Here is a 20,999-nt window from a genome sequence, read left to right as displayed (position 1 = left end):
TTTTATGTTTAGCTTACTTTTTACCACACTCACCAGCATCAATATCCTCCCAGAGTTCTTTCCCTCTCCCTTTGGCAGTTCTCAAGTTCTATTTTGTTTCTCTTTAGGGGTCACATTTGAAGGGGTTTAGATCTTACTCCTGCCTTTATGAACAGGGATCACTCCGGGTAGGGTTGGGGAGACTGTATGTGACCGTATGTGGTGCAGGTGCTGTGTAAAAGACAAGAAACTTGTCTCCTGCCCTTCAGTCCTCAGTTATGTTGGCAACATCTCAAGATTCATTTCCATTGCACATTCCTTACTTTGTTTCTTAATACTCCACAAACTAACAAAAACCATAGTCTTGGGGCTGGATCCATAGTCCAGTGGGTAGGGCGTTTGCCTTGCATGCGGCCAACCTGGGTTCGATTCCCAGCATCCCATATGGTCTCCTGAGCACCGCCAGGGGTAATTCCTGAGTACAGAGCCAGGAGTGACCCTTGTGCATCGCCGGGTGTGACCCAAAAATAAATAAATAAATAAATAAATAAATAAATAAATAAATAAAAAGCACAGTCTTTTTCCCTCTGACTCACTTCATTTAGCATGACATGCAAGATTCCATCTTTTCTCATAGATGAGTAGTAACCATGTTTGTCTATACCACAGTTTCTTTTTGTTTTTTTTGGGGGGGCCACATCCAGCCAATTTCAAAGGTTGCTCCTGGCTCTGCACTTAGGAAGTACTCCAAACTTGCTCAGGGATCATATCAGATGCCAGAGTTTGAACCTGGGTCAGCTTAGTGCAAGGCAAGTGTCCTACCCATTGTATTATCTTCCCAGCCCCAATACCACAATTTTTTAATATATTTTGTGGGGCAACCAGGCTGTTCCCAGACCTTGGCTATCTTGTGCTGTATTTATCCTAAAATAATGTAAGTATCCCATGTTATACACTTAAATTTTCTCAAAGTCTTTTCTACACAGTATCTCAGTGGTCTTAATCTTGGGAACTTGTTCTTAGCCAATGAAGCAAGAAAATGGACAAGCATGTTATTGATCTTTGTAGCATTAAATAGCTTTCTTTTCTCTCTTATATGATTCTCAAGTTCACACATTTCACAAATGGATGATCTTCAATTCTTTGCACACTTCTATTATTAGTCTGTTCATGACCTTCTATAATGTTGCATGACATATTTCTTTAATAAATATTTAATGACATAATAGATGACTGAACTCAATGCCCAAATACAAGACTGAAAAAGTACAATCAAAAGAGCAGGCTCACAGAGTTCCACGGATGTTTGAAATTAGTTATATCCAAGGAGGCATTTCAGATTACCGCAAAAAGAACAACATAGCCAGCAAGTGGGCTAAAATAATTTGTTAATGAAAAGTATTAAAATATACTTCAACCACTCACACAAAAATGTACTCTGTATATTTTATTTGTCCCAAGAGAAAAACATTAAAACTTATTCTAAGATAAAAATGGGCCAGACAAATAGTACATAGGCTCAGGCACTTGTCTTGCATGCTGCCTACTCCATGCTGAATCCAGCACCACCCATGGTCACCCAGCCTCCACCAGGAGTGAGCCCTGAGCACAGAGCCAGGAGTAGGTCCTGAGCACAGCCAAGTGTGGCCCCAAATCTTCAAATGTACATAAATACATATGAAGGATAGAAGCCACACAAAGTACTTTCTGCCATCAAAAATGCAAAACTGAAAAGATATTTCTTAAAGGAGTGGAAAGGAGCAATTAATGGTGATGGAAGACATTAGACTATGTATTGGTCATAATGTATTTAGTATGTATATATCTAATTATAGGTCTGTCTAAAATTACATAACTGTATGCCTATGAAAACTATTTTTAAAGTATCTTATAATTTATGCAAATATATTCTTGGTCTGTTAAATATATTGGATAAATAAATGAACATTATATCATTCACATTGTCTTCCCCCCAATTTAACCCTGTATTCATTCTCTACCTATCTTTATTATTTTTCCATAAAAACAGCCTTATAAATTGTGAGATAAGTAAAACATTCTAAAAACTAACAAACTACTTCTCCTGACAGTAAATGCTCATATTTTTACTTATGCATGGATATGATGATCTTGTTAAACTGCTGCCAGTTTTTTAATCCATAATCTTAGAGAAAAATATTTCCTGCAGTAAGTTGTTCTATTTATAATCATTCAGAAAAACACATTAGGATCCAAGTTAATATTGATTGCTCACTCCAAAACTGTTTTTTGAAACATGTTTTTACTTGTTCAGTTGTATAATAAAGTGCCATGCAATATTAGATGACTCATTTGGCAAAATTCATAACAGCCATTGGTAATGGAATTTTTCTTCTGGTATGTTTATTTTAGTAGATATATGAAACATTCAGAGGCAGAAAAAATGGTAATGGATAAATTTCTGTTGATTTCTATGGCTCTTACAATTTGCAAACATTCTCCTTGACATTTTCTTCTATTTGTTACTTGTTTCTTTCTTTTGGTGTGAGAGCCACACCAGAAGTGCTCAAAGTTTTCTCCTGGTTCTTCACTCAGGGATAATTCCTGGTAGGGCTTGGGGGCACCATATGGGGTGCCAGTGATTGAACCCTGGCGGGTTGTGTGCAAGGCAAGCATCCTACTCACTATACTATCTCTCCAGCTATCTTAAACATTCATTTTCTATAGTCCATACATATTTGAATATCACTAGATGACTCTAAACACATTGCATTTATGCTAAATTATTATGTATATGATTCAATTTTTTGTCACAGGGAGTGGGCCACACCCAGTGGCTTCAGGAATTACCCCTGGCTCTGTGCTCAAGGGTCACTACTGGTGTGCTCAGGGACCATATGTGGTGCTAGGGCTTGAGCCAGGTTGGCTGCATGTAAAGCAAGTGTCTTAAATCACGCACTATCTCTCCAACCCTCTTTTGTCATTTGTTTATCAAATTGAAGAGGTTTTTACTGGAATTTACAAATATTGGAATCCAACCCCTCTTCAGTTTCCAAGCTTATTACTATATTACAACTTTAAAATGTGAATTCCACATCTAGTCATCAGATTGCCAAGACATATTAAAGTTCATAACATCCTGAGACAATTTTCATTGTGACACTGAGATGATTGGGTCATGCCTCAAAAATGCACCTTAACTATGTTCATTTTTCTGGGTGTTTTCCCTACCATCTGCCTCGGCAAGCGGAGAATAAAGCCACAGTGACATCAGATGATCTGTTTCAGATAAAACAGCAGGAAAATGATATGAGTCCCCAGGGCCCCTGTGCCTCCAACTTGACCACTACCAAAATCAGCAACAACATGCATGTGCGTGTGTGTGCGTGTGCCACTGACACCTGGGACTCAGAGTTCATACTTCTTATGAACTGATTTTTCTCAGATTTTTGGAAACATAATAATAGCATAGTGATCCCTTCTAATTTCTTTAAGCAGAGAGAGTGATAGAGCAGCTTAAGTGTATAGATTGAGGATGAAAGGCAGGGAATAGTAATGTCAGAGTCCACAGCAGTTCTGGAGTTGTTCCTGTTTCAGACTAATTATAATACCTGCAGCCTCTGTTTCTGTTAGTTGGGAAGACGATTCTCTGGCCTCACTACTTGTCCTTAAAATTCTAGAAATGTCAGATGTCTAGGATCCCATCTCATTCCATTTTCCTCTTATCTGAAATGTTTTTCTCTTATTCTGTTCCCTAGCTTCTGATCTTATCAGTCTTAAAGGAGAATATAAGTTTGTATGAGGGAAACATTACCCTGATAACAAAAAAAAGACAGAGACAACACTAAAAAGGAAGGCTATAGATCAATATCCTTGATGATATTGATCCTTAACAAAATAATACCAAATCAAACCTAACAATACATCAAAAAGATCATATCCCACAGTCAAGCAGAATTATCCCAGGGGTACAAGGATGGTTTAATATAAACAAGTAAATCAACGCATTGCACCATTTCAATACAAGTAAAAATAAAAATGATATGGTCATATCAATATGTACAGAGAAGTTTTCTGAGACGTTCCAATGCTTATTCATGATTTTTAAAAATCAATAAAATGAAGATAGAAGGAAATTTCCTCAGTATAGTTAAAGACTTCTGCCATGGACACATAGGTAACATTATACTCAATAATGAAAAGATGGAATTCTTTTGCCTAAGATTATGCACAGGACAAGATTGCTCACTTTCACCACTATCACTCGGTATAAGATTTAAAGTCCTTACCATAGCAATTAGGCCATAAAGAGATATTGTCCAGACTATGAAAGAGGTCAAATTCTCACTATTTGCAGATAATATGATACTATCCTTAAAAAATAAAAAATATTCCACAAAAGGTCTCCAAGAAACAATGGTTATGTGTCAAGGAAGGCTACATAATAAAGACAGAAATCTTTGGCATTCTGATATGCAAACAATGAAATAGGAGAGAGGGAAATGAATAAACCATTTATTTTGCAATTGTGCCTTCTAAACTATACCTGGAAATCAACTTAACAAAGGAAGCATAAATCTTATATTAAAAAACTATAAATCACTACTAAAATAAATAAAAGAAGACACAAGGAAATGGAAACACATCCCTTTTCCATGGATTAAAGGACTAATGTTGTCAAAATTACTCTCTGACCTAAGGACTATACAGATTGAATACAGTCCCTATAAAAATACATATGATATTATTTAAAGAAATAGACCAAATGTTGTCTAAAATTATGTGGAGTGATAGAAACCCCACAATAGCAAAGCAATCCTAGGGAAAATAATATGGGAGACATTTTTTTCTCAACTTTAAATTATACTATAAGGCAATCAAGACAACATGGTACTGGAATAAAGACTCTCACACAAATGAATAGAACTCAGAGGTCAGAGGCAGATCTACAGGTAGATGGACAGCTACTATTTAACAACACAGTTAAATGTAAGAAGTGTAACAAGGAAAGCCTCTTCAACAAATTATGGAAAAAGTTTTCAGTCATGTATAGCAAAATGAACTTATACCCATATCTATCACCATGCACAAAGCCACTTCAAAATCAATTAAAAACTCCATATCAGAACTGATCTGTCAATTATATTGAGTAAAATATAAGCAGAATCTTGATAACACTGAATGAATCCAGAGTCATCGTCAACTATTCAATAACACTGTCCAAAGACACAGAAGCAAAGATACTACAATGGTACTACATAAAATAAGAAGCTTCTGCACAAAAAAAAAATAATAAACAACCTTTAAAAACTTCACACAGACAGAATGGGAGAAAGTATGTGTCCACCACTCATATAATAAAGGGTTAGTTTCCAAGATATATAAAGCATTTGTAAAACAAAACAAGAAAAAAATAATCCAATCAAAAAATGGGAAGAAGAGATGAAAGAAAATACTGAGATAAACAAAATCTTACTCAAGGAAGATATATAGATGGACAATGTGTACATGATAAAATGTTCTGCATCACTGATTGGGGAAATGTAAATCAAAACAATATGATATCACAGAAAGACTGGCAAACATTGCAAAGAATGAAAACAACCAGTGTTGGTGTGGATGTGGGGAAAAACAGGAACGCTTATCAACTGCTGGTAGAAGTATCAACTGATTCAATGTTTTTGTAAAACAATATCAACATTTTTCAAAGAACAAATGCACAAATGCATTTGACCAAGAAATTTCACTTTTGCATATCTATCCCAAGAGACCTAAAGCTCTATTCATTTCATATATATGTATATGTATACATATATATATATATTCCTCTGTGCCTCTCAGAGAACCTAGCAAGCTACCGAGAGTATCCTGCCCACACGGCAGAGCATGGCAAGCTACCCATGGCATATTCGATATGCCAAAGACAGTAACAAGTCTCACAATGGAGACATTAACTGGTGCCCGCTCGAGCAAACCTATGAACAATGGGATAACAGTGCTACAATGTTACAGATCCATATATATATACATATATATAATGTGTATATACATATAAGGGAATAACAAATGGTCCAAAGCAATAGAATCTGTTAACTGATCTACAGAACTGAGCTTACCATAATGAGTATATGGGGTAATGGTGTTAAGAAGGGGATGCTGAGACATTGATTGGGGGCAATTGACATTTCATTGGGAGATGTGGAATTGGAATGTTGTTTGCAGGAAACCCTATATTTGACAGTATTCTAAGTCACGGTGATGAAAACAAAACTTTTTTTTTTTTTTGCTTTTTGGGTCACACCCGGTGATGCACAGGGGTTATTCCTGGCTCTGCACTCAGGAATTACTCCTTGCGGTGCTCAGGGAACCATATGGGATGCTGGGAGTCGAACCAAACCCAGGTCAGTTACGTACAAGGCAAATGCCCTACCCACTGTGCTATTGCTCCAGCCCCGAAAACAAAACTTTTCAAAAAATATAAAGTTCCTCTGGTTTAAATATCTAATCTTCTGTTTCAAATTTTTTTTTTTTGCTTTTTGGGTCACACCTGGCAATGCACAGGGGTTACTCCTGGCTTTGCACTCAGGAATTACCCCTGGTCATGCTCAGGGGACCATATGGGACGCTGGGATTTGAACCCGGGTCGGCCGCGTGCAAGGCAAACGCCCTACCCGCTGTGCTATCTCTCCAGCCCCGTGTTTCAAATTTTTAATCCTTTGCTAAAATACTGATTCTGTGGGCTTTCTGAGTTATTCATCAATTAGTATACAAGCTCTGAAGTTCCAAAGCTTATTATGCATCATCTTCATGGTAAGGAAAAGAATAAAAGTCTATAGAATAGAAGGTCCTGTAAAAATAGACATGGTAGAAAGTGCTGGCTTGTGTATGCAGGTGAAAGGGATAATGCTGGCTCACTACATATTGACAATGATGAAGAACATGGGGTGGAAGACCAAGATCATTGAGGTTCCTATATCAAATCTTAGCTTCCCTGACTATTGTTTGCCATCTCTACTATTGTTCTAGAGAAAACAAGCAAAGATGAAAGAACTCAGTAACTTAAGATTGGATAACCAATGGGAGTTGGGGGAGGGAATATGTACTTTTAAAAGTATGCCAGGATTCCAGAGAAGTTCATTAGACATAAAAATAAAAGTATAGGATTATCTGTGGTTTTAGCAATAGAGAAGCTGTCAAACTTCAGAATTTAATATGACACTAAGTAGATTTTCCTAAAGGAAAAGATTCCTGGCTTGTCATAATATTCTTGACAACTGTAAACTAGTTACAGATGAATACAACAAAAACTGTTGCAACTTAAAGGAAAAGACTGCTGAGTTTTTTCTGCTTTGATCAGAGGAGAGAAGTGCCCTTTTAAGTTAAATTACATAGTTTTCTTGTTGAACAAGCTATGGCGAGAGCTGAGTTTAAAGAGATTGTGGGAGAATCGGATGTTATGCTCAAGGAAAGATGTCACAACTCATTGGAGAAAAAACAGCACAGTACTATACTTTGAGTTTACTGTAGCAATATACTAGGAAAATGCATTCATCATATTGGTTTTTTTTTATTTAAACACCAGGGTTTGCAAAGTGATTCATGGTACAATTTTTATGGGTTTTTGATATTCCAACACCAGTCCCAACACCTCACTGACTTTCCCTTCACCATTACCTCCCATTACTTACTCCCCAGGCCTGCTCCGGTAGTAGGTACATACACAACAATTTATCTTATATTGCTGACTACAACAAAATGGCTAAAGGAATTATCAAAAATAATTCAGTTAAAGAAAATTTGCGAAAATTGTGGGCTGGAGCAATAGCACAGAGGGGTAGGGTGTTTGCCTTGCACGCAGTTGACCTGGGTTCGATTCCTCTGCCCCCTTGGAGAGCCTGGCAAGCTACCAAGAGTATCTCGCCCGCCCAGCAAAGTCTGGTAAGCTACCTGTGGCATATTCGATATGCCAAAAACAGTAACAACAAGTCTCACAATGGAGACGTTACTGATGCGGCTGAAGCAAATCGATCAACAACGGGGTGACAGTGACAGTGACTACTATATCTCTTCATAGGGTTATTAAGTCTTTGAGGTTTTTTTTTTTTACTGAACTGTTCATTGCTACTTGATCATTCTGTGTTAATGTTTTTGTTTGTTGAGTTTAGTTGTCACTTCTATGATTGAAATTTTATGTCACTTCTATGATTCAAATGTCAGAGTAGTGGTCTTTCACAGATTTTGATGAACTTGTGTTCTGAAAGGATTTAAAGGAGTACTTATTGGTATATTTAATTAACATCATGGTATGTCGAAAAACTAATCTTTCAATTAATGTAAATACTATATCCATATAGTTATTCTTAAAAGACTCTCAAGAAGATTTAAGAATGCAGATATCGTAGCCAATGTGGACACATCTGAAAAATGAATATCTAAGTGATTGAGTAAAGCATTTTAGCAAAGATGAATCAATGGAGGTAGCCGGGTGTACCTTACTGATGATTCTCTGAACAAATGTTTCTTAGAAATAATTTCTCTCCTGTGGGAACAATTGGTTCAAGAACTGCTAAATCTCATCTTACTGATAAGCTCTCATTTTGAATATATGCTTGTTTTTGAAATTTTTCTTTTACATTGCTTAAGTATTTTCAGACATGTCCCATCCATCAACTAGAAATTCCTTTTCTTTAACCTTGGAAGCATAATCACACACATATGTATATGTGTATACGTATATATATGTATATAATTTATCATGCTAAAATAATCTTAATACAAAATTATAAAATAGCTTCAAATTTTTTCAAAACAAACTTCTTCTGTAGTTTAACTTTTAACACATTTTTGTGGAATTATTTTTATACTTGAAATTTTTCTAGAAGTATCAAAAGAAATTTTATTAAATGACCAAATAATTTACATAACTGTAAGTATGGCCGTTTTTATTATTTGGATGCATTATGTTCTGCACTTACCATCTCCTTAAACTTTGGTTTACTTGACTGTTTGAAAATATTAATAATAAGTCAAAATATTTGCCCTCTATATTTAAGGAAAAAAGTTGATGTCCACAGTAACTGATGATTTTCATTTATTTATTTATTTTCAATTTGGAGGCACATGTGGTCAAGCTTACACCTGGCTCTGCACACTGGCATCACTCTTGGGTGAATTTGGAAAACCATATGTAGTGGAGGGATTGAACCCAGGTCTTCCATGTGCAAGGCAAATGCCCTGCTGGCTACACTATCGCTCCAGCCCACTGATCATTTTTAACTCTTCTACATTAATAGAGTTGCTCAGGGGACCATATTGGGTACTGTAGATTGAAGTCAGTTGGTTCCGTGCAGAGCAAGCCCCCTACATGCCTCACGCTTCTATCTCTCTAGCTCCAAAGTGGAAACTTTTAAAAATCCCACTTTCTTGAAAGAATACCCATATCCTTCAAACATTTATCAAATATTTATATTAAAGCATAAGTCATGTATTATATCCTTTCTTACAGACATTAAAGAGATATGAAACAAAATTAAGGAGACTATATTGTAAAATTAAAACCAAAAGTTACAAACTTTGTTCTTCATGATTTTAGCTAGTCCAGGCATTCTTATAGTTTTCTTTAAATAATTGTTGATCTTTAGCAATAAAATTCTTGGCTTAGTTTTTAACCATTCAAACTGTGCATTAAAAACATTTGGTCTTGGGGGCTGGAGTGATAGCACAGCAGGTAGAGTGTTTGCCTTGCACGAAGTCGATCCAGGTTCAATTCCCAGCATCCCATATCGTTCCCCGAGCACCACCACGAGTAATTCCTGAGTGCATAAGCCAGGAGTAACCCCTGTGCATCACCGGGTGCGACGCAAAAAAGAAAAAAAAAGTTTGGCCAAAAGCACATGAAAAAGTGCTCTACATCACTAAGCATCAGAGAGATGCAGATCAAAACAACCACGAGATACCACCTCACACCACAGAGACTAGCACACATCCAAAAGAACAAAAGCAACCGCTGTTGGAGAGGATGTGGGGAGAAAGAGACCCTTCTACACTGCTGGTGGGAATGCCGACTAGTTCAGCCCTTCTGGAAAACAAAATGGACGACTCTCAAAAAATTAGAGGTTGAGCTCCCATTTGACCCAGCAATACCACTGCTGGGAATATATCCCAGAGAGGCAAAAAAGTATAATCGAAACGACATCTGCACATGTATGTTCATTGCAGCACTGTTTACAATAGCCAGAATCTGGAAAAAACCCGAATGCCCTAGAATGGATGACTGGCTGAAGAAACTTTGGTACATCTATACAATGGAATACTATGCAGCTATTAGAAAAAAGGAGGTCATGAATTTTGTATTTAAGTGGATCGGCATGAAAAGTTTCATGCTAAGTGAAATGAGTCAGAAAGAGAGAGACAGACGTAGAAAGATTGCACTTATCTGTGGAATATAGAATAACAGAGTGGGTGACTAACACCCAAGAATTGTAGAAATAAGTACCAGGAGGTTGACTCCATGGCTTGGAGGCTGGCCTCACATTCTGGGGAAAGGGCAACTCAAAGAAGGGATCACCAACTATAATGTAGTCGAAGGCCATGTGGGGGAAGGGAGTTGCGGGCTGAATGAGGGCTAGAGACTGAGCACAGTGGCCACTCAACACCTTTATTGCAAACCACAACAGCTAATTAGAGAGAGAGAGAACAGAAGGGAATGCCCTGCCACAGTGGCAGGGTGGGGTGGGGGGAGATGGGATTGGGGAGGGTGGGAGGGAGGCTGGGTTTACTGGTGGTGAAGAAAGGGCACTGGTGAAGGGATGGGTTCCCGAACTTTGTATGAGGGAAGCATAAGCACGAAAGTGTATAAATCTGTAACTGTACCCTCACGGTGATTCACTAATTAAAAATAAATAAATTTAAAAAAAAAGTTTGGCCTAGGAGCTGCAGAGATAGTACAGAGATGAGACTCTAAACAGTATTAGTTAATAGATCTATTTCAAAAAATAAATGTGTTTATCAAGCTTACTGCATTCACATGAGGGGAAAGATTGTCTCTGAATGCATCAGAACTTCTCCAGATCCTAACAAGCAGTGTGAACATAAGGGTCTAATAATTCACTGTTCCATAGCTTACTTTCAGTTTTGTTTTCACAGTCTTTTACACACAAGTACAATTTATTTTTCTCTCATATATCTTCAACCAAAAGTCCTTTTAGCACTTTTTTTTAAATAAAGTCACCAGAATATACCTGCATTTGTCAATGTCACCAACTCTTTTAATGAACTTGAAGATGGACATTAGTAGGGTCAGAATATACTGGCTAGAGGAACCTCTCTTAATGTGTCTATTGCACCTAGTCTTAGTTATCAATTATCAAAGACTTCCCTATTGGAGACTCGTAGTATAAACTTTCCTTCAACTCACCCATTCAAGGCATGTTTGGGAGCATTCTAATGTATGTTGCAGAATGATTCTGTGACGTTGCATGTAATATAACCTCAGGGTCCAGATAGAATGCAACAGGTAAGGTGCTAGCCTTGCGTGAGGCTTACCTAGGTAATCCCTGGCACCACATCTGGTTCCTTAAGTCCCAACAGGAGTGGTCCCTGAGTACAGAGCTAAGAGCAAGCCCTAAGCACTGCTAAGTGTGGCCCCATAACCAAAAATAAATAAATACTAATGTAGTTTTCCATATTATACTAAATTAAATATCAAGAAAGGACAAAAAATAACTAGGCTTATAAATATTGACTTATAACATCTTCCTGTTTTAGCAGTTTCATGGATGCCTAGTGAAATATATAGTTCTTCCTCCTCAGATGAAGCTTCAACACATCATGGTGAGTACTTGAGAGGGAATTCGGGTTAGGGGAGATAGTGGTCATCTTAATAAAAGAAAAAGTGGAAAAGTAAAAACTGTTCAGAAGCCTATTCCAGACATGTAATTTAAAATGAGTCTTGATGATGAAAATGATAAGGAAAAGAACAAAGAAATTAGGAGGAACTGAGTCTTTCATTTTTCTTGATTTGCTTGAATATAAGGTCTACCTAACAATATTTTCCCAATTAAATCCACAAAATATATGTTTTAGTCTTTAATTTTCATGGGTAAATGAAATAATTATACTATTGATTTGTCTATCTAATGTAGAAAACTAATTTTTATTGACCATATGAAACAATGCAGAAAAAAATTATTATTGATCAACTGTATCTCCAATAGCTTAGTAAAATAGGAATAGGTCCCTAGTTTAATATTTTTTCATAACTACTTAATTTTTACCTGGATATTCTTTAGCATATACAGTTTTGTTATGCTTGCTGCAAGGCTTTTCTTTATTTCTTTCAAACTTTCACTTCTAAACAGGTTGTTTAGAAGTTGTTTCTAAACAGGTTCAAGGTTCTTAACCTTCTTATCAACCATTCTTAGTAAACTTAGTACCCAGTGCTGAAAAGACAGTGCAGAGATCAAAGCTCTTGGTCTTGAATATGGCCAACCCCATTTCAAATTCTGATGCCTTGTGTAGTCCCCTGATCACTGCAGGGGTATATTCTGAGCACAGAGCCAGAAATAAACTCTGAGCACCACGTGGTATGACCCAGAAACAAATTTTTCACAGAAAATTTGATGATTATTTAGCCATTTTGATTCAAATCTTTAATAATAGCAAGTGAACCCCAGTATAGATTCTATAGTATTTAATCATGATGAAATGGCCGAAAACATCAGTTTAGATACCTCCTTTCTATTCCTAGGTGATGTCTTTGCCAGTACTACTGATGCATTTTCAGAAATTTCGACAACTGCCAATATATCTACTAAAAATAATCATGTCCAAATCACCGGTGAGTCAGTGGGCCATATTTTAAGGGTTTTATGCTTTGTTCACATAACAAATACTTACTGTGTACCTACCATTTGTCAGATACTATGCCAGATGTTACATGTACAATAAAATCACTGGTATGCTGAAAACTATTATAGCAAATAATTAAGTAACAGAATTTAGTTGTGGTGAGCACTATACTACAAAACTTAGTATCCAACTCTTACAGAAATATATGAGTTTAGTTGAAAGACAGGAGAAAAGTTCTGATGTTTTTTCTTAATTTTATTTATTTTTCATTTTATTTTTAAAATGTTCCCTTTTCAATTTATTTTAATGGACAATGGTGCATAATTTCAGTAGTATAACTTACACCTCTATGTCTATCACCACACCTCACACCAAATTAGAAAGATAAATAAGAATTAATTGGATGAAAAGTAATGAAAAATAACTCAATTGTAAAAACATAACTGGCTGCAAGAAAGAAATTGTCTAAACATTTCTTCTGCAGCTCAACTAGTAAAATGCTCTCGATGAAAAATGCAATCCTTCCTTTAAATCATAAAGAGTCAAAGATTCAATCAGTTTAGGACCTTCAAAAGAAGGTCACAGTTGTAAATTCAGAGGCATAATCAATTGTCTCACTTCAGGAAGTGTTGGTTTGACTGATCAACTCTCAAGTTTATTTTTTGTCTAAGATTATACAGTTTCAGATCACTGAAGCATTGTCACGCACACAACTTGTCGGTTCAGCTTCAAACTTAGATAAAGCCAGTAGACTGAGGACTCTGGGGCCTTAAAGAACCACCTGCTTTAAAGAAGGGTTAGAGTCCAGCTACTCCCTAAGATAATGTTGAAGTCAGTGGTCTTGTTATTCATGTTTAGTTGGCTGAAATTTTGTAAGCATTGATGTAAGACCTATTTTAAATCTTTTATTCATAAGTTTCTCTAAAGCTTTTGAAGAAAATGCCATATTCTTGGGGCTGGAGTGATAGCACAGCAGGTAGGGCGTTTGCCTTGTATGCGGCCGACCAGGGTTCAATTCCCAGCATGCCATGTGGTCCCTTGAGCACCACCAGAGTAATTCCTGAGTGCAAAGCCAGGAATAGCCCCTGTACATTGCCAGGTGTGCCCCCCCGCCAAAAAAAAAAAGCCATATTCTACCATATAATATAGTGTAAAACCAAATAAATCTTTTTACTTGACTAAGCAAATTTTATTCAGTCCTAGGTTTTACATTATATGTGAATTTCTGTTGTGATCATGATATTCTAGTAATTTGAATTTGTATTGTGTGACCCTAGTTACCTATACATGCAGAATATCATGTGGTTTTGTATCCTAGGACTATGTATCTTCAAGGCAAACCTCATACCTGCTTTGGCAGTATTGAGGTAGGATGAGGATCAGAAATATCATGAGTCCTTAAATATATGTTATTAAAGGGAAAATATTCAGCACTAGTTATCAGTGATAACATCACAAAATCACATGGCTGTGGTCCAAACTATGTAAAACATGGAAAAGATTTGGTAACTAATATTTAAAATCCAGTCTCTGACCTGTATTTTCTTTAGACTTTGCTGTAGAAAAATGTTGAGACTGAATAATGGAAGCTGTGTAATAAATCTGAGACAATAAAAAAAGAAGAAAAACTTTCAGTGATCTGCAACTACAAACAATTCATAATGCACTTAAAACCAAGAAAGTCAATCCAGATAATTATGAGACACAATTATTCTTCTTGCCCAAATGATCTTTGTAATCTGACTATTTATAATGCATAAGGAATTAATTGGAGTGCTATTAGGATAATAAAAATCTAAAAATTATTATCAAATTACCAAACATTAAGGGATAAATTAGATATACTATGGTAGAACCAGACATTGGAGATCTATTGAGTCACTGAACAGAATGAGATATGTCTCATTCCCTGTTTGTAATTTATAGATAATGTGTGGTTAAGTACAAGTTAACTATTAGAAACAATTGTCTTTAATATGGGTAACTGACATCTGCAACAATAGACACTGTTTATTATAGTTTTATATTTTCTGTACTGTTTGTATTTTTTAACAGAAAGGTAAAATAGCTTTGTTTGTTTGTTTGTTTGTTTTAAATAAATTGGCCAGAGTGATATCTCCAAGGGCTGATCACATTCTTTGCATGTCAAAGTCCTGGATTCCATCGGTGGCACAGCCTGGTCCCAAAAGCAGTGAGCTTGGAGTAGTCCCTGAGTCTGCTGGGATGCCAGAATCAAAAATATTTTTACTTTTTTTTTTTTTTGCTTTTTGGGTCACACCTGGCAATGCACAGGGGTTACTCCTGGCTCTGCACTCAGGAATCACCCCTGACGGTGCTCGGGGGACCATATGGGATGCTGGGAATTGAACCCGGGCCAGCCACGTGTAAGGCAAACGCCCTACCCACTGTGCTATTGCTCCAGCCAAAAATATATTTTTAATTTTTAAGTTTAAAAATTATACTAATTACTAGCTATACTATGTGACTATAACCTTCCACTTTTATTCTTTGCCATGTAGAATAGACAATATTTCTAAACAGTAGGTATTCTTATTTCTTCCTTTATGCCAGAAAAAAAGAGGTTAGTCTAGCATCTGACCTCTATATTGCCTTGTAATGTTTTTATTCTTGCAATTTTGCCTTGGTGCTCAAACACTAAATTTGAAATGAATGAATTGAGTTTGAATATAGGTATAAAGGATAGGAAAAATAAGTCCATCAGTCACCCACATTATAATTTTAACCATTTATTTTGATCAGCCACTTATTTTCAACATTTACCCTTTTTTTTAAGACCATGGAAAGAGCAAGATCAGCTGGTTACAGTCTCCTTCCACTTTCTTACTGCCAAAATATATAGAAGGGCTGAGGAGATAGTCCAGGAATTGAGAAATATGGCCAACATACTGCTGACCCCAGTTCAATCTCTGGCACCACAAAGTCCCACAAACATCACAGAGTTCAACCTTGGCGGCCCCCAGAGCACACCCAGAATAGTTGGCAGGATAGTTCCGGGCACCACAGTCCCCAAGTAGAACTGCATCCTCAGGTCCTCATTGATCCACCAGCAAGTTGACCAAGAATCATGGATCATGGCCCCCAGACCTCCTGAGCACCGCTAGGGAGACCAAAATAGTTGACTGACTAATTAGTTAAAATAAAATGTATAGGAAGAGAAAGAAAAAGAGAGGAGGCAATAGAAAAGGATCACAAAGTCTCTATGCTGGATATGATTCCTTGAGTAACTTTTAAATGAGCTAGCTCTCTATGAAATCTTTGGGGTACAACATTTGGCAGCCAAGGAAACAAATGAGATTTTCTTGACTTGGGACTTTCAGGACTTTAGAATGTTAAGTTTTTTACTCTGTCTTTCTCCTCTTGAAAGCATAGAACTTGGAAGGAAGGAAGGAAGGAAGGAAGGAAGGAAGGAAGGAAGGAAGGAAGGAAGGAAGGAAGGAAGGAAGGAAGGAAGGAAGGAAGGAAGGAAGGAAGGAAGGAAGGAAGGAAGGAAGGGAGGGAGGGAGGGAGGGAGGGAGCGAGGGAGGGAGGGAGGGAGGGAGGGAGGGAGGGAGGGAAAGAGGGAAAAATCCAAATCCAGACTATTATTTCTCATAAGGAGTTTTCATTACTAGAGTAACTTGGAATAGAAATTACAATTTATCATTTTTATTTAGTCATTCTTACAAATAATACTTCAGTGTATGTCATGTGCCTTAGGAAAATGAAAAGAATATAAATCTTGAGTTAGATTTATTGTAGTTCTGGAACCTTGTTGGGTGGGACTCCAAAGCAGGCTCAGAAAGCCTGGGTGCCCCACCCTGCTATACTCTGCTAATCAGGCTGGTGGTTCCTGCAGGCCTGAGTATGACACGCTATTTGGATCTTCGGTGCTCAGGATTACCTGGAACAGCCTGGTGGTGCCAGAAAAGGGGTGCGGGGGGTGGTATTTCTAGGGTCACACCCAGCTGCACTTGGGGACTAGGACTGCATCAGCAGCTCTCAAAGAACCATGTGGTGCTGTGCTGTGGATGGAACTAGGGTTGGCACAATGCAAAGTATGCTCCTTACAGGAGTTACTCCTGGCTTTGCACTCCTAGTGGTGCTGGGAGGACCATATAGGATGCCAGAGATCAACGACCCATCTTCTGTGTGCGAGGCAAATGCCCTACTGGCTATACTATCATTCCAGCCCAATCTCCAATCCACACTTCTGAGATATTTTAGGAAGAAAAGTACTCATGTTAAAAAAAAAATCAGTGAAAATAAGCTATAGACTTGCTCCCTGTGCATGATTGTAGTTGATGATACCCTCAAGGACTTTGGAGAAAACAGGTTTCAGGATTTTAAACAAAAAAAAGTTTAATACCTCTGTCTCCCAACTGCCACATGTTATCATTAAAACTAGGTATAGTAGAGATGACATCTGCATTTCCATGTTCATTGCCGCTCTGTTTACAATAGCCACAATACGGAAAAAACCAGAGTGCCCGAAAACAGATGATTGGCTAAAGAAACTCTGGTATATTTACACAATGGAATACTATGTAGCTGTCAGAAGACATGAAGTCATGAAATTTGCATATAAGTGGATCAACATGGAAAGTATCATGCTGAGTGAAATGAGTCAGAAAGAAAGAAACAGATATAGAAAGATCTCACTCATATGTGGAATATAAAGTAGCTGAGAGGTACAAGCTTACAATGTTGCGATTCCTGGCAGACATTTCTCTGGACTTAGTTACTAAAATACTAAAATACAGAAATCTAAAACTGTGCTGCTGCTAGTGCGGCCTCCTGACCTCATATCTCTTCATTCTCAGCAGTGGAAAACAAATTACCAAATGCTTTCTTTTCAGCAGATCGACTTTAGGGGGGAGAAACTCCAAATCAATAATAGTGAATTTTTTTGTTTAAATATTGAATGTAATCAAAGTAAAGTGAAAGTAAAGTGAAATTTACCAGTTACACATGCGGGGTGGGGGACTGGGGAGGTGGGTGGAAGGGGGGAGGTATATCGTGATTCTTGGTGGTGGAATATGTGCACTGGTGAAGGGATGGGTGTTTGAGCATTGTATAACTGAGACTTAAACCTGAAAGCTTTGTAACTTTCCACATGGTGAATCAATAAAAGAATTAAAAATAAATAAATAAATAAATGACTGAGAATCGTGACGTATAAGATCTGCTCAAATATCTTCTGTAGAGTTCACCATCCCTGATTTCTACCTGTCTTCTTGTGCTTTCTTGGTTTTCCACTAACTTATCTGTAATTATGTATGATTCACTTATACCTTGTATTTATTGCCATTCTATAAATGTGTCTTAGAGTTTATGTTCTTTGAGGTTTGGGGAATATGTCAGAATTAACTCTCTGTCCCTAAGGACCGAATGGCTCTTTGAAGAGATAATAAGATAATAAGAGCATAATATTTATCTGTAAAATCAATAATCAAAATATTTTTTATTTTACAAATAAAGTTTTATTTTTCAATTTTTTTTAAAAAACTAATTTACTTATAACCTCTTCAGGAATTGTTAAAAAGCCCAGAGATGGAATGTCCTGGCCAGTGATTGTAGCAGCTTTACTCTTCTTCTGCATGCTGATCTTCGGTCTTGGAGTGAGAAAGTGGTGTCAGTACCAAAAAGAAATGTGAGTAGAATACTGGTCTGTCAGGAATTGTTCTTTTTGGTCAACAAAAAATATTTATTCAACACTCAAAATATGATTACATGGAGTTCCTCTCTTACTGACCGGGGTAAGGTGCAGAGAAGCTCAGAGAAGTCACCAGCTTTCTTGGCACTGCACTGCCGGCATTTGATGCACCACTTCTGACTCAGTGTCCACCCACAATAAATGCATCAGAGTGCTCCGCCCAACACTCGCCAGATGGATCCAGTCAGTGGGCATGAAATGAGAGCCAACGCTGGCCTCACCTCAAAACTAAAACTGAATTTTCTTTTAATCTTCATTATTTTTTTCATTTTCATGCATCTCTGAGCTGCCTGAGCCCAACTGGGCCTAGATGCTCAAGTGTGAAATTGAGTGAGAAAGGTATTTTTAAGAAATTTCCAGCTCTTTTTCAACAATATGGGTTTTTACTGCCCTTTTCCTTTCTCCCCGCAGGGAAAATAAGGGAAGCAGTTTCTTAACCAAATCCTTTTTATTTTTTATCTTACTGATATATTTTCTAAAAATTTTCTCCCTCAGTTCTGTAGTCTGAAATGACATACAAGGTTAATCCTCACTTTTTTGACTTGGATAAATCTGGATTAGATCATTAATAGAAAAGACAGCCATAATATATAGAGCTGATCTTCCCCAGGTCTTCATCTACTCTCTGTGGTAACATTTAGCACTGTGCAATATCTTCTACTTAAAGTATTGTTGAAAAATCTCTAACCATGTCCAGAGAGAGTTTCTTGGTGAATAAAGTATATTAAGGTGGTAGTCAGAAATTCTGAGGTTCTTGTCTAAGGACTGCACCTTGGTCACCATATGTCCTTAATAAACATTTCTGAGGGAAAAATTTGAAAATGAAAGTTGTTTAGAATTTTTGTTCCAGGGGACCACATCAGACAGTGATTGGGGCTACTCCCAGTTCAGTGCTCTTAGCTTGCTATGGTAGTGCTCTGGGTCAAACTTGGGCTTGCACATGAAAAGGATGAGCTCCAGTGAATCTATCTCCCTAATACACATCAAAAATCCATTGAAGTTTAAGAAAATCAGGTAACAGTCTTTAGGAATTTTTATATTAAAATGATAATGGGATCTGAAAATCTGAATTAATCATTATTGTTTTCTATTCAAATATCTGTTCTATAGAAAGATGATAAATAGCATTCATTTTGTTATATGTAAATTTTGAGGTGCTTATGAGGGATATACAGGATTGGAGGTCTTTGAGTCATGGACATAAATATGCTTACAGATTGTAAGTATATTATATTTCTATTTCCTGATATCAAGAGAGTTGAAGAATTTGTATGGCAAAATCCCACACTCATCTATATACTCAAGCCTTTCTGATAAAGAGATGTGTGCTACAAAAAGTTTATGCAGTAATAACTTTAGAAAGCCATGTGATTCAATATAGAGATCCTGGTTTAAAACCAGCCAACTCTGGGACTCAGAAGAGCTTTACTTCCAGCTTCTACCAATTTGCCCACAATACACAATGAATGTGTGGGTGAAGGCACGAGGTAAGCTGGCAAAAGTACTGCTTTAACAGCTTCAATTTTCAGTCCCAAAATTTGATAATTTTCTCTCTGGAGGAATGTTTTCACTCTTCTAAGTGATATACTTCTTTTATTAAGAGACAGTTGCTATGGAGAATATCGGTTCTGGTTAGAAGACTTGAGTCTAGTTCTCTGAGCAAGCAAAATTAAAGCCTCAGAGACTCTGTATCTGGAGAACTGTGACAATAGTATCTCATTAAGCTACAAATTAAATAATGTTATGACTAATTTTCAAACTCTGGTCTGGAATACCATGCTAATATTAATTAATTATATTATTGTTGGGTCAAATGGCTGATAGAGCTAATAAGCAGAAAGTTATGCTGGGAGAAATTTTTTGAGAAAATCACTGTGGCATGTCTCCTCTTGTGTGTCCGACATTTTAAAGCAAATGAAATATTTCTTCTTTAAAAATTTTGTTCAGGGCCAGAGAGATTTCACAGTAAGTAATGAGCATGCCTTGCATGTAACCCACCCAGGTTCAATTCCTGGGCAGCAATATGGTCTCCCAAAACTTGCCAAGAGTGATCCCTGGATCTAGAGCCAGGAGGAATCCCTGAGATCAGCCAGGTGTGACCAAAAACAGACAATTCTTCAAAAACTGCCTCTGTTGCTTAGCACTGACAGAGTGATGTTTTGTTCCTAGTTTGGAAAGACCGCCACCTTTCAAGCCCCCTCCCCCTCCCATCAAGTACACCTGCATTCAAGAGTCCATTGGAGGTGACCTGCCTTGTCACGAGATGGAACCCCTCTGAGACTTTGTACAACAAAACTGCCCGCATCCCTGTAGACCCTGTGCTTGAGTAGTAACCAAATCACAACTGCGGCTGAAATGAATGACAGAAGCAAATCACCTGCTTTCCTAGCAATGCGACGCTCATCTGCAGCTGCTTGAAATTTAAACAAGACTGCAGGGTATGTCACGCTCACACCCAATGCAAGCTGTAGGGATTTTC

General features: G+C 37.2%; 1 protein-coding gene across 2 annotated transcripts in view; it reads left to right on the top strand.

The window, feature by feature from the left end:
• CD96 (CD96 molecule) overlaps positions 1-20,798 on the top strand; it is a 93,560-nt gene extending 72,762 nt beyond the window's left edge. Inside the window, exons 11-14 of one of the 2 annotated variants that reach the window (XM_055128145.1) lie at positions 11,725-11,790; positions 12,707-12,796; positions 18,337-18,457; positions 20,690-20,798. In XM_055128145.1, the coding sequence (XP_054984120.1) occupies positions 11,725-11,790; positions 12,707-12,796; positions 18,337-18,457; positions 20,690-20,798 (386 nt within the window). The remainder of the gene's footprint in view (positions 1-11,724; positions 11,791-12,706; positions 12,797-18,336; positions 18,458-20,689) is intronic. The other variant, XM_004606802.2, reaches the window with a different exon arrangement.
• Positions 20,799-20,999: the final 201 nt, after the last annotated feature.

The sequence above is a fragment of the Sorex araneus genome, chromosome 2 (assembly GCF_027595985.1).
Source record: "Sorex araneus isolate mSorAra2 chromosome 2, mSorAra2.pri, whole genome shotgun sequence".
In the NCBI taxonomy this organism is placed as follows: domain Eukaryota; kingdom Metazoa; phylum Chordata; class Mammalia; order Eulipotyphla; family Soricidae; genus Sorex; species Sorex araneus.
Note: the sequence above shows the minus strand (reverse complement) of the source record. Positions and strands in the feature narration are given on the sequence as shown.